Source organism: Stomoxys calcitrans, chromosome 1 (genome assembly GCF_963082655.1).
Source record: "Stomoxys calcitrans chromosome 1, idStoCalc2.1, whole genome shotgun sequence".
NCBI lineage: Eukaryota > Metazoa > Arthropoda > Insecta > Diptera > Muscidae > Stomoxys > Stomoxys calcitrans.
Window position 1 is genome coordinate 259,435,832 of NC_081552.1, and position 15,463 is coordinate 259,451,294.

General features: G+C 40.0%; 1 protein-coding gene across 1 annotated transcript; it reads left to right on the forward strand.

Annotated features, from left to right (window-relative positions):
- Positions 1–7,032: 7,032 nt before the first annotated feature.
- On the forward strand, positions 7,033–13,809 carry LOC131997761 (uncharacterized). Its single transcript, XM_059369291.1, has 3 exons — positions 7,033–12,201; positions 12,274–12,386; positions 13,722–13,809. The coding sequence occupies exons 1-3, from the start codon at positions 7,033–7,035 to the stop codon at positions 13,807–13,809; spliced, it is 5,370 nt and encodes a 1,789-aa protein (XP_059225274.1).
- Positions 13,810–15,463: the final 1,654 nt, after the last annotated feature.

Sequence of the window (15,463 nt, forward strand, 5' to 3'; positions counted from 1 at the left end):
CATTATGCTCATGAAACAGCCAATAATTAAAAGCATCCAGAATGCAGTTCAAAGTACAGTGGTTACGCCCAGAGATAAAATGATACCAAACGTGTTCTTTTCATTACGATGCGGTATTAATAGTATTTATAACAACACCGTATGGTATCAAATCAATACCGAATCGCATAGATGTACAGGAAATGATTGGTACGAACTGGGAAGGGTTACCATATGAATACACCAACAAATCATCATTTACCACATAGGAGAATTTAAATAGCACTAAAATATTAATTGATAATGTCGTCAATATTTTACGTATGTAGCTAAACAACATTTGCCGCTTTAGAAGAATACAAATGTGGCGCCGTTAATTCTTAATAGCCTTCTTCGGCTGGTATTAAATTGATACCAAATAGTACTAACAAGTAAAAACGTGCTAAGTTCGGCCCGGTAAAATCTTGGGAAACCATAACAGAGCACCACGTACAAAATTTTAGCCAAACCGAAAAAAAAACGTTGTGCCTCCCAGGGGATCCAGACGTGAAATCGAGAGATCGGTTTGTATGGGAGCTATGTCAGGTTATAGACCGATTTTAACCGTACTTGGGATATTTTGCACTACATGCAAATTTTCAGCCCAATTGGATAACAATAGGGGCTAAATATGTCAAAAAAGGGAGATCGATTTATATGGAAGCTATATCCAAATCTAAACCGATATGGCCCATTTCCAATCCCCAAAAACCAACATCAATTAGATGTATCTGTTCAAAATTTCAAGCGGCTAACTTTATACGTTCGACCGCGGAGCGACAGAAAAAAGGTTGGATATCTTCTTACGATAGCGCTCAGCATTCACAATTACCCTACAATTCGGATCATCTTTGAAGATGTACGGTCCAATGAAGCCACCAGCCCTTAAACCCCACCAAATTGTGACTTTTTCTGATTGCATAGGTAGCTCTTACAATGCTTCCGGCTGATCTTCACTCCAAAATCGACACTTCCGCTTATTTATGTACCCATTGAGCCAAAAATGAGTTTAGTTGCTCTATGGAAGAAACGCGCAATGAACTTCCTTAACAGATCACACATTTTGATAATAAGATTTAATAATTTACAAGCGTTGTTTGCTTGTAAAACGATTCATGGTTAAATTATAGACCAAACTGAAGATGTTTGACAATGAAACAAAACACGGCTCAAGAAGTCAAATCGGGAGATCGGTTTATATGCGAACTATATCAGGTTCGTGACCGATTTGAACCTTACTTGACACAGTCGTTGAAAGTCATAACAAAACACCATGTGCGCATTTTCGCCGTAATCGGACACAAATTTTGCCTTCCAGGGGCTCAAGAAGTCAAATCGGGAGATCGTTTTATATGGGAGCTATATGCAACTCTGAACCGATATGGCCCATTTGCAGTCCCCCATGATCTACATAAAAATTCGCAAAAATTTCATGCGGCTAGCTTTACGCTATCGTGATTTCGACACACGGACGGACGGACATGGCTAGTTCGACTCAGAATGTCGAGACGATCAAGAGTATATATTTTATGGGGTCCTACATCAATATTTCTAGGTACTACAAACGGAATGATTAGATTAGTATACCCCCATCCCATGGTGATGTGTATAAAAAACAAATAAAAAGGCATTAAGTTCGGCCGGATACCTAGATACCCACAACCTCGGGTATATATGTAAACCACCATTTGTCATAATCCGGTGAAAAATTGCATAATTTAATAAATCATAGCAGCTATATCGAAATATGGTCCGATTTGGACCAAATTCGGCACGAACATTGAGTGGTCTAATAAATACAAGACCAAAATATTGGTATTTTTGGTAGCTATATCTAAATATGGTCTTTTTGGTAGCTACTGTATATCCAAATATGGACCGATCTGAACCCTACATGATACGGAAAGCCTAATATAAGTCGCTGTGGCAAATTTCAGTGAAGTCGACTTATAAATGCGCCTTTTAATCTGGGCCATATTGAAGAAGGATGTCGAAGGGCCTAACACAACTCACTGTCCCAAATTTCAGCGAAATCGCACAGTAAAGGCGCCTTTTGTGGGCCCAAGACTTTAAATAAAGGGGTCCGTCTATATGGCAACTGTAATCAAATTTGGACCGATCTGGCCTATATTGAAAAAGGATGGCGAGATGCCTTACACTTCTCACGGTTCCAAATTTCGGCGAAATCGGACAATAAATGCGCCTTTTCTGGGACTAAAACCTTAAATCGAGAGATCGGTCTACATGGCAGCTATATCCAAATCCGGACCGATCTGAGCCAAAGTGCAAAACGATGTCGAAGTGCCTACCACAATTCATTATCCCAAATTTTGGCAAAATCGGACAATAAATGCGCCCTTAATGGGCCCAAGACCTTAAATAGGGGGATCGGTCTATATGGCAGCTAAATCCAAATCTTGACCGATCTTCGGTCGGCAAAATCGGACAACAAATGCGCCTTTTATGGGCCTAAGACCTTAAATCGAGAGATCGCCCAATATGGCAGCTATACCCAAATCTGGGCCGATCTGGGTCAAATTGAAGAAGGATGTCGAAAGGCCTAATACAACTCACTGTCCAAATTTTGACAAAATCAGGCAATAACGTCTGTGCATGGGCCCAAGACCTTAAATCGGCGGATCTGTCTATATGGCAGCTATATCCAAATCTGAACCAATCGGGGCCATATTGAGGAAGTATGTCGAGTAGCCTAACACAACTCACTATTCCAAATTTCAGCACAATCAGATAATAAATGTGGCTTTTATGGGCCTAAGACCTTAAATCGGCGGATTGGTCTATATGGGGACTCTATTATAGCACATCTTCGAACTTAACCTGCCTATGGACAAAGGAAGAATCCGTTCAAAGTTTCAGCTCAATATCTCTATTTTTAAAGACTTTAGCGTGATTTCAATAGACAGACGTACGGACATGGCTAGATCGTTTAACGTTTGACGACGGTCAAGAATATATACCTCTAGGCTCTTATTAGAGGAAATCTTTTCCAATATTGGCCTGATTAAAGTAGGAAACAGAACTCTAAACTTAAACCTTTACTGTGAATGAAAATGGAACTTATTGTACTTTATAGGGTCAGAAATGGATATTTCGATGTATTGCAAACGGCATGACAAAATGAATAGGGGGTATATTCATTTGTTTGGTTGGTGGGTATAACAACTATGTACAAAGTGGTACCACTAGGTGGCACACCATTCGGACTCTGCCAGAAAGCAGCCCCTTATCATTGACTCTAAACTTCAATCGAATAGCACTCATTAAGAAATTTGCCTTCTATTTCCCCATCCTTTGGTTGATGGGTATAAAAACTGTCTACAAAGTGGTATCACTAGGTGGCCCACCATTTGGACTCTGCCAGAAAGCAGCCCCTTATCATTGACTCTAAACTTCAATCGAATAGCACTCATTAAGAAACTTGATCGTGAGCAAACTATCGTTTCACCCAATGGCATTTTAAGTAAGCTTAATCCACCCGTCTGTGTATCCAAAGCATGCAAACTTTCGAACGAGTAAACCTAGCCTTTGATGTAGACAAATTGGTATTTTACGTGGGTCAAATCTGTCCATGGTTAGATCCTGCTCCTATATGGGCTTCTCTATTCCATTTGACTTGTTGATCCCCTGGATAAGTTGGTTTCTAGCATTTGCCAGAAAAATAATTGATCTCATGATTGCTGTACAGAGCAACCTGTCATTCATTTTCATTCGACCATAGGCCGAATCTTCGAGAGATTGAAGACAAGAGGCGGATTATAGATGCAATACTCTGCCAGGAATTGCTGGCCATTACTGGGTGGGGTCGAATGAATAGAGCGCAGTGCTGTTTATTGTCCCACAAACGATTCACTGGCTCTTTAAAATTGTCAATATCTATCGACGGTGTAGATATCAAGCATTCAGAGGCTCTTGATGTTCTGGGCATGAAGATTCAATGTGATGTCCGTTGGTCAAAGTATATATTCGAAGTGTCGCAAGAAGCATTCAAGTGCTTGGGCTTTCTTAAGCGGTGTAAGAAATATTTCACTCCCGCTAATCTTCTTAATATCTACACAACGTACATCAGGACGAAGATGGAATACAACTCGCATATATGGGCCGGAGCTCCAAAATCGTCCTGAGAGCTGCTTGAACGTGTCCAGAGGCGGACGTTGGTGGTAGGGTATCCAACTGTATTGTTTCCCTTGAGCATAATCGAAATATGTATTGTGTAGCGCTCATCTATCGATTCTTCCACGGTGTGTGTTCTTTGGAAATTTGTCTTCTGATTCCTGACTTGAAGTTGTTTGTCAGAAATACAAGATTTTCTAGAAGCGCACACCGGTGCATGCACTATCGAGTTAATTCTTTTTTCGCAAGGGCGATTCGTATGTGGAATCGATTTCCGGCGGATGTTTTTCCCGCTACTTACGAATAAACACTACTCCCTCTTTCCCCCTCCTATGCTTAACTATCCTCTCCAATGCAATGCATTGCATATAAAGGGGATATCCCCTGCGTGTTGGTTGATTGAAAAAAAAATATATATATTTAATGTACATATTAACAGATAGTTGACACTTCATTGAGATCGATTTTCGTCCTAATTATTCCCAGTCAAATCCTATGTAGATACAGTTCAAAACCACTGTCCCTTGTCTCATTTTAATAAAACACCTTAAGACTCATAATAATAAGTTGCAGAAAGTTTGCGGTAGGAAAAAAAACAACACCTTAAAACTCCTTGCAATAATTAAAAGTTTGCCAATATCCTGCTACTATTTATCATTGTTTGTGCCACACAACTTCCAGGTCTGCATTTTTATAATGCCACATACAGAGGGCACTGAGAACACTACACTTTTTAGTTCTAAATTTAGTTTTATGGTAAACTAAATGTCATTATTTTGAGAAGTCATGACTATGAAATGAAAGACTCGTTCATTCCGTTTTAACTTCGAGAGCAATAAAGTTCAGTCTTCGTAAAATCTAAACATATATCGTTTTTTTTTGTTAAGTCATTGTGACTTGGTATTAAGGTTACTTTTTTACATACATAACCCAAAAACACATTTCGAGTCTTAAGGGTTTTGGACTTTCCAAACTTCCAAAAAGAATTTCTATCTTTCAGGAGGCCATTATCACCCTTTCGTTCACAGTCCACTGAACCCCAACGTTTTCATGATCCTTCAACCCGGATTTTGGCTAACCTAAAAGACGTGAAATCTGGAAAATCATCCAAATCAATCCCTGCAGTTCACAAGGAAAACCAGGTAACCTACATGCCATTGTCGTACAAAATTTCTTCCTACATAAGTTTAGAAAGTACGAGCAACATTCTTTTTTTGTGAAGGTCAATTACACAAAAATTCATTTCCGTGAAAGTGATTTCAATTTCATTGTAAGTTCAATTTTTTCCAAGAAATTGATACTAAATTCTTTCGTTTGCTTGCTTATAATATTTTGCTTAAACTTCTGGCAATTACAACTTCAAAAAAATTCGCTGAATTGGTTCACACATTTCAAACCAATCTCCTTATCAAGTGTGTCAAATTATTTTGCTTATTTCAATTTCAATCCTCCTAAACACAAAAACTTTGATCTTGATTTATAAGAAGACAAAGCACAGTAATTACACTTAATGGTCTCCAAAGGCTCTACTTGACAGTTTTTTTGTCGTATATGGTACATTCGTGTTCATCATAGTGGTTATTAAAAAACAAGCAACAACAAAAAAAATACTCTTTACATCATATTTTTTCCTATCCATATTCCAATCGATCACCACAGAATCAATCATCCACGTTGATTTTCATTCCTTTTTGATAAAAGTTGTAGGTACCTACAGACTACCCATCCCTTGTTGTTTCTTTATTCGCTGACTACACGAGAGAACCACAAGCAGTACCAGTACCAGTTTTATAATTTTTTCTCACCATACTACAATCCCTCCGTCAAGAACTAGATTTTGTAGCTTAACCAAAGCTAAGCTACACGTTGTCTCCCACATCAGGTCGCTCGAATGTTGATGATTTTTTGCCTTTTCGTCTTATTCGTTGAAATTTCCAAACTAAGTGTGATAACATATAGTGTAGACGAGCATGTGATAGATTTTATAAAATTTCATTTTGACTTGATGCCATCGAAATAAATAAAGGAATTAAATGAATATTTGGATGTTAAATTTATTAAAATTTCATATTATTCGAAGAGAAAAAAGATTGAGCGATTGAAATATAACCGAATTGTCAAATTTGGACAAACATTTAGTGCATTTGGTATTGCTGTTACTGTTTTAGAAAGTCCACGTGAGTAGTGAGCAGTTTGCTGGTAAAGAAATAGTAGACAATTGAATAATTTTGATAATTGAGACTATTTAAATAGAATAGTGGAAGAAGAAGAACAGCATTTCGCTAATTGATAAAGCAACTTTAGAAAAATTCGATGAAACCACACAATTGAGAAGAGAAATCAAAGGGCCAGGTGAAAGAAATAATTGTGTTGGATAAAAGTGTTTATAATTGATATTTTTGATGCTGCAGTCTATTCTAGTGGATACAACCAAACAAATTTTTTGATTCCTCTTCGGTGCATTAGTAAGTACGACAATTCCAAAGTCGTATATTAACCAGACTGTCCTTTGTGCATTAAGTTTCCGATATTTCGTTTTATTTTTTCAAAGTGAAATAACAATTAGAATCAAATTTTTAATTCCTTGTTTCTGATACGAATTACATTGCAGACAATTTTTAGTGGAGTGAATAGTACTACATACTGTGTTCTTCATAGTTGGCTATATAGCTATTGTTTGGACGTTTTAGAGTTCTTAGACGTGGAGATTAGCTTTTTTTTTGGATCACCTTTGTTCGGTTTGCCCTCTTGGGATCCACTCACTTCCTTCAGAACATCGATTCTGGTAGAAATTTCCTTTGAAGTAGTGGCCCGTATAATTTGCATCGAATTTTCCTTTTTTTTTGACATCCGTTGCTAGCGAAAGATTTTTGATAGAACAGAATGGCCCTATCAAACTTTATCCAAATATCCGATGCTTTAATCGAGTTCAATGCAGAACTCGAAAGCGAACTTCTGCACCAGTCCGCGATCCACTCCTTGGAGGTTCATCGGGACGAGTTGAGGGAAATATGGCAGAGAGTTAAACCAAAGTATGAGGCTAGCTTGGCTGAGTTAGCCGCTGCTGACGATAAGAGGGACATAGAAACCCTGAAAGCGCGGTATCAGACCACTTATCGAACTTACGTTCATGGCATAGCTAAAATAAGTGAGGTTATAGAATCCAAAAGGTCCGCTGCTGTTTCTCCCCCCAATCCAACGCGGTTGGAATTCTCTTCGAGTCCGAATGTAAACCTACCTCCTTGTGACACCGACCTCTTTCACGGGGATTACCTCTCCTGGCCATCGTTTCGCGACCTTTTTACTGCCTTATACATCAATAACACGAGGCTCTCCCCTGTCGAAAAATTATTTCACTTGAATTCCAAGACTCGCGGTGAAGCCAGGGAAATAGTTCGAAAGGCACCTCTCACGAATGAGGGATTTGAGTTAGCATGGAGGGCGTTGGAGGTTAGATTCGACAACAAACGTTTACTACTGAACAGCCAACTTAAGACCCTTTTTAATTTGCCAGGAATTACCGTTGAATCAAGCGAGTCCATAAAGCAGATTCAAAGTACTATAAATGGGATTATAGCTTCACTAAAGCTCTATAGTATAGATATCAAGAGTTGGAACCCCATTTTTGTGTATGTTTGTTCCATGCGTTTGCCTGAGATCACATTGTCCCTGTGGGAGCAATCAGTCAAGAATAAAAGTGACTTTCCATCTTGGACAGAACTTGATTCCTTCTTGACATGTCGATTTCAGACATTGGAGACGGTGAGGGATTTCGGTTTTCCCAGCACTTCTCAATCGATATCAAATTCCAAGAACGAGAACGTTGGCAAATCAATGCCAAAGAATAGCTCCTCCAAAAGAGTGAATTCGTATCGAAATGGTGTTGTCATTCCAAATTGTAAGTTATGCCCCAATGAAAACCACACCATAAGATTGTGTTCGAAATTTCATAATATGACCTACGCCGATAGACTGACAACCGTGAAGCAGTTAAAATTATGCCTTAATTGTTTTTCTAAGGGACATCTTGTCAAAGACTGTAAAAGTGCATTTAACTGCCAAAAATGCAACAGGAGGCACAACACTCTACTGCATCAAGACTGCAATGAGGAAATGGAAATTCCCGAAACTGATCAGAAATCGATACAGTCCACTTCCAATGGTGATTCCATTGTTCCCATACAGTCTTGTTTCGCAGCCAACAGCAAGACCGTGCTGTTGGGAACGGCCATGGTTGGTATCCGACATAATGGGGAGATTTTCAAGGCACGAGCACTTTTCGATTCTGGGTCGGAAGCGTCTTTCCTGTCAGAACACCTTTTCAACTTGCTTAAACTAAAAGCACGCAAATTTATGGCTCATATATCCGGCCTTAATGGCACCCTCTCTGCGAAGGCTCAGAAAATATGTATGCTTCAAATCACTTCTCCAATGACTTCAGGTTTTGACCTGGAGGCTCCCATTATGGTCATTCCTAAGCTAACATCCTCACTGCCTACTTTTTCTGTATCCGAGGAAATGTTTTCCACACTTCCTGACATCCACCTGGCAGACCCTGAGTTTTATCGGTCATCGTATATTGACATTTTGATAGGGGCAGATCTGATTCCGCAGGTCATGTTAAATGGCATTATTAATCCAGTTTGTGGGTCTCTTTTGGCCCAAGAAACAGTATTTGGTTGGATTCTGACCGGTCCCATTCCAAAAGAGCCTATTTCAGTCTTCCGCACTACTGTTTCACTTCCAGATGATATCGCCTTAGATGAACTAGTTTCCAAATTCTGGGAACTGGAGGACCTCCCTAGGGTTAAACCTATTTCCGATATGGACAAGTATTGTGAGGACATGTTCGTGGAAACCACCACCAGAAACGAGGCAGGCCGGTATATTGTTACGCTGCCATTTAAACCCGAATTTCCTTCCGGTATTCAACTCGGGCAGTCCCAAAAGATAGCTCTTTCTCAGTATATAAGAAATGAGAATCGGCTTCTCAGAGATATTGAGCTCAAGAGGCAGTACGATGCGGTTCTGGCAGAGTATATTGAATTAGGCCATATGAAGAGGGTAAGGGACATTGATTTCACTCCCAAATCCAATTTTCACTACTTGCCACACCATGCTGTTGTTCGTCCAAATAGCGTTACTACAAAAGTTCGTGTAGTGTTCAACGCGTCAAACCCTACCTCTAATGGTATGAGTTTGAACGACGTCCTCCACCCTGGTCCATCTTTGCAGAAAGATCTGTGCACTTTATTACTCCAGTGGCGATTTTATAAAGTGGTTTTCAATAGCGATATTGAAAAAATGTATCGCCAGATTTGTGTCCATCCGAAACACACTACATTCCAGAGAATTCTCTACCGAAAGTCCCCTTACGATGAAATCGAAGAATTTGAGCTACAGACGGTTACGTTTGGGGTAAATTGTGCCCCATTCTTGGCTCTACGCACAATTCAGCAACTGGCTACAGACGTAAGGCTTCAATATCCGCTTGCAAGCGAGATTTTGGAATCGTCGATGTACGTCGACGATGTTCTTGGGGGGAGTCATGATATTTTGTCCGCAACTAAGACCCAGAAGGAACTCATTTCGGCCTTGGGGACAGCCGGTTTTTTATTGAGAAAATGGACTTCTAACTCTAAGGAGTTCCTAAAATCCATTCCAAAGGACCATCTTCTGAATTCCGAATTTCTTGAGTTTGAAGATTCAAGTAAGGCCAAGACTCTGGGTGTTCGTTGGAACGCGAAACTTGATGATTTTTATTTCGTAGCCGGGCAATTAGACGCAAATTCCGATCCCACTAAGAGGAATATTCTTTCCAATATATCGAAACTATTCGACCCAGCTGGGTGGCTATGCCCCTTCATAGTTCTCGCAAAACTTCTAATGCGGGATGTTTGGTTATCCAAAGTCGGGTGGGATGATCCCCTTCCTCCGAATTTACTTGCAGCATGGCATTCATTCTTGGGGAATTATTCTAGGATTGGAGATATACGAATTCCTCGCTGGATACATTTCACTCCTGAAAGCGATATGGAACTCCATGGCTTCTGTGACGCCTCTGAAAAGGCGTACGCAATAGCCATTTATGTTCGAGTCGCGGCTCCCAGCGGTGAAATTGTCACACACCTCCTTATGTCAAAATCGAGGGTGGCACCATTGAAGACAATTTCAATTCCTAGACTCGAACTTTGTGGCGCGGCCTTACTGGCGGAGGCCATTGAATCGATTCTGCCGTCCATTCCAAATTGCAAGGTTTTCTGTTGGACAGATTCAACGATAGTCCTTGCCTGGTTAATGAAACCAGCGTTCCAATGGAAGACTTTTGTGGCTAACCGTGTTTCAAAAATATGTGAGGTAGTACCAGTGGACCACTGGGGCCATGTTGAATCAAGGCAGAATCCTGCGGATTTGGCTTCCCGTGGAGTGTTTCCCGATGAGTTAATTCAGAATGACCTTTGGTGGTTTGGTCCTCTGTGGCTTAGGCATCCATCGAGCCTTTGGCCAATTAAGAATGGTTTGCCAATAGATGAGACACTATTGGAAGCTAAGACTATTCACAGCCACTTTACTTACTTCCAAAACTACCAAGATCCTCTGGATAGGTTTTCTTCGCTGGGAAGAGCTCTTAGAGTGATGGCATATGTATACCGTTTTATTTCTAATTGCCGTGCTTCAGCCGATATAACTTCACGAACTCATTCGCTGACCAATGACGAAATCCAGGATGTTCGAGATCGTTTAATTGTCTTGTCACAAAAATTATTTTATCCAACTGAATATAAGGCATTGTCAAATGGGGAGCAAATTACGTCCACCAGTTCCTTATTGACTTTGAACCCCTTTTGTGATCCTAAAGGCCTCTTAAGAATATGTAGTCGCATAGCCCATTCCGAGAGCCTCACTTATAATGAGCGTTATCCTATTATCCTGCCGTATCACGGTACCTTCTCCCGATTGCTGATACTGTTCATACATTGCATTACATTGCATGGAGGCAACAGTTTAATGCTACGAATGTTGCGTCTCCAGTTCTGGATTCCAAAGGCGAAAATTCTTATAAAGGCCTGTGTTCACAATTGCAAGATTTGTGTAATTTCCAAACACAAGCTTAGAACGCAGCTGATGGGAACCCTTCCTCCAGAACGTACCACGCTCAGTCGACCATTCACGAATACTGGTATTGACTTTGCAGGTCCGTTCGACATAAAAAACTACTCGGCGCGATCCTGTACTATAACAAAGGGATACGTATGTTTATTCGTTTGTTTCGCTACACGTGCTATCCACTTGGAGCTCACAAGTTCCTTGACCACTTCAGCCTTTCTAGCGGCCTTTCACCGTTTTTCTTCCAGACGTGGGTGTCCCTTAAAGATCTTTTCCGACAATGGCAAAACATTTGTTGGAGCATCGAAAGAGGTGGCGAAAAACTTTCTTCAAAGATCGCGGGACGAGACACTTTTCCAATTCTCCTACCAGCGCTTATCCTGGCACTTCATTCCACCAGGAGCTCCTCATATGGGAGGGCTCTGGGAAGCCGGGGTGAAAAGTTTTAAGGCTCATTTCCGAAAGATGGCAGGATGTCATAAATTTACGTTCGAGGAATTCACTACTATACTTTCCCGTATCGAAGCCTGTTTAAACTCGCGACCTATTTCACCTTTATCCGAAAATCCCGACGATTTGCTAGCTCTTACCCCTGGACATTTCCTTACTGGGGGTCCTTTGCTTTCACCTGCCGAACCTGACGAATCCGAGACTACTATTTCTGTAGTTAATCGTTGGCGAAGAGTTGTGGCATTATCTCAACAGTTCAGTATTAGATGGAAACATGAGTATCTTAAAGAGCTTCACAAGCGCATTAAATGGAAAAGACCACAGCCAAATACCCAGATTGGTTCTATGGTTGTTGTGAGAGACGACTGTTTGCCACCCCAGGAATGGAAATTGGGGCGTATTTCGAAGATATATTATGGCAAGGATGATTTAGTGCGAGTAGTCGATATAACTACACAAAGGGGAACCATAACTCGGCCTGTTGTAAAAGTCGTGGTACTCCCACCATGTTAGAAATTAGTTATTCAATTTCCTTTTGTTACATTATTGTCCTTTATTATATTTTAGTTTACTCTTACAGAATGCCACCTATTTTATCCCGCCTTAGCCGTTCCGAGGCAAACAAAAATTATTACTCTTGCAGAATCTGTTCACAAAACCACGGTCTTCGTAAATGCAAGGTATTCCGAAAAAAGGATGCGAAACAACGTATGCAATTAGTTGTGACTCACCGCTACTGTCCAAACTGTTTAGCCCATCAACACTCATCTAGTTCTTGTTTTTCAACTAAAGGATGTCGGTTTTGTGGAGGCAACCATCACTCCTTATTGCATATAGATAATCCAAAATTGCGAAGCAAGAAAACAAGGACAGTAAAGGTCGAAAAAAGCCCCGCAGGTGAACCACCAAACACCAGTTCAACTAACCAGCGATCACTAACGATAGCGTCTATTGCAACTCCAAACGCCACTTTGCTATTTCCAACGGCTATAATACTGGTTGTGATCGGCAAGAAAAAGCACCATATCCGCGCAGTTATTGATCCTTGCACCGCCATTAGTAAAATATCTAAACAGTTTGTTGAAGAGTTACGACTTAACACAACTGTCCTAGGATCGGAGTCCATATGTGCAGTCTCTATAGCATCTCGCCACTCTTCTCACACTGTTTTAGACACCACAATGAGAGTCAACAACCACATATCAATGGACACGCCTAATAGATCCATTGATGCTGCCATTGCTGCAAAATTCGCTAATTTGACTTTAGCAGATCCAAAATTTTATATCTCTGGGCCGTTTTCAATCGTACTTGGATCTGACATATATGGGCGCATTATATTACCGGGTCTTTTAGCTAGTGATGGCTCTCTTCCAGTCGCCACAAATACTATCTTCGGCTGGGTGCTGTCTGGCTCATGCACCACCTGATGCAACAACTATTGAACTGGATTATATTTAAAATTAACATTAGAATCTATAAGTAAACTGAATTGTTATTAAATTTTGACTAGAGATAACCCTTATAGTATTAAGGCATATTGAATTTCAAGCATTTTATGAACACTCAAAGATCGTATGAATTGTATATTTTCCTATTTTTTTTTTGACCTCATACCATTATATATTTGAATTTAAAACTTTTACCTTGCAATCTTGCAACATGGGCCGGTAATGTTTGTGCCACACAACTTCCAGGTCTGCATTTTTATAATGCCACATACAGAGGGCACTGAGAACACTACACTTTTTAGTTCTAAATTTAGTTTTATGGTAAACTAAATGTCATTATTTTGAGAAGTCATGACTATGAAATGAAAGACTCGTTCATTCCGTTTTAACTTCGAGAGCAATAAAGTTCAGTCTTCGTAAAATCTAAACATATATCGTTTTTTTTGTTAAGTCATTGTGACTTGGTATTAAGGTTACTTTTTTACATACATAACCCAAAAACACATTTCGAGTCTTAAGGGTTTTGGACTTTCCAAACTTCCAAAAAGAATTTCTATCTTTCAGGAGGCCATTATCACCCTTTCGTTCACAGTCCACTGAACCCCAACGTTTTCAATCATTGTTAGCAAAATTACTAACCACAAAAACATAAGGAGCTCTCTGACACCCTCTTTCTTTGAACTCCCCCCCCCAAAGTTGAATTAAATGTCTTTAACATTTGGCCAAATGATTTAAAATTTTATCACAACCCATAAAAATAACATCAATAAAAATTACTTAAATTAATTAGACAAATTCCTGCATACCAAATCAAAACATATGCGCCAGTGAATGCTGTGGCAAAACCCCTCCATCCGATTTGGAATGAGTGACCATTTTGGCTATTAGGCCATTTAACTAAAACTTTAATTGACCATAACATTTTAGAGTGATAGACACAACATTTAATTAACCACAATGTTAATGGCATTAAAGCACAGACTTGCCTTTGGGGGAGCGATGGACAAAAAAAAAGAAGAAGACGATTTCAAACTATCCATGAGGGAGAAAAACAGTCCAATCAATGAAATGGCATTTTAAGCACAAAAATGACTTGCAATATTGTGTTAATGATAACACCAAATTAAATGGCATGAAGCAACCAAACAACCAGCTCACCAACCTCCTAAACTACCCACCTACTGGCTGGTTACCGTTTCACTTACATGGTTACGGCAAATCGAACAAATGTCATTCTAACACCCCCTACACAATGATGCATTGTCCAAATGAATTGAGCCCTAAATGTGACCCCTTGTGTTGTGAAATATTAGCTGCGAAATGAATGGACACTACACTCGGAAAAATGTTTATTGACTTAAACAAGTAAAAATGCGCTATGTTTGTCCGGGCCGAACTTTGGATACCCACCACCTCGGGTATATATGTAAACCACCTTTTGTCAAAATCCGGTGAAAAATGCATACCTTTTGCCCCATAGCAGCAATATGGGAATATGTTTCGATTTCGACCAAATACTAACAAAATGTTGGTGTTTTTACTAGCGATAGCCAAAAATCCGATCTGAACCATATACGAAACGGATGTCGAAAAGCCTAACATAAGTCACTGTGTCAAATTTCAGTGAAATCGGATTATAAATGTGAATCGGCTTGTAAATACGATAAACCGATCTGGGCCAAATTAAAGAAAGATGTCGAAGGGCCTAACCCAACTCACTGTCCCGAATTTCAGCAAAATCGGATAATAAATGTGGCTTTTATCGGCCTAAGACCCTAAGTCGGAGGATCGGTCTATATGGCAGCTATATCCAAATCTAGAGTGATCTGAGCCAAATTAGCGAAGGATGCCGAAGGGCCTAACACAACTCACTGTCACATTTTTCAGCAAAATCGGATAATAAATGTGGATTTTATGGGCCGAAGACCCTAAATTGGAGGATCGGTCTATATGGCAGCTATATCCAAATCTACAGTGATCTGAGCCAAATTAGCGAAGGATGTCGAATGGCCTAACACAACTCACTGTCCCAAATTTCGGCCACATAGGACAATAATTGCGCCTTTTATGAGCCCAAAGCCTTAAATCGACAGATCAGTCTATATGGCAGCTATATTCAAATCTGAACCGATCTGAGCCAAATTGAAAAATGATGTTGAACTTCCTAACACAACTCACTGTCCCAAATTTCGGCGAAATCGGACAATAAATGCGCGTTTTATGGGCTTAAACCTCAAATCGACAGATCGGTCTATATGGCAGCTATATTAAAATCTGGACCGATGTGTGCCATATTCCAAATGTAT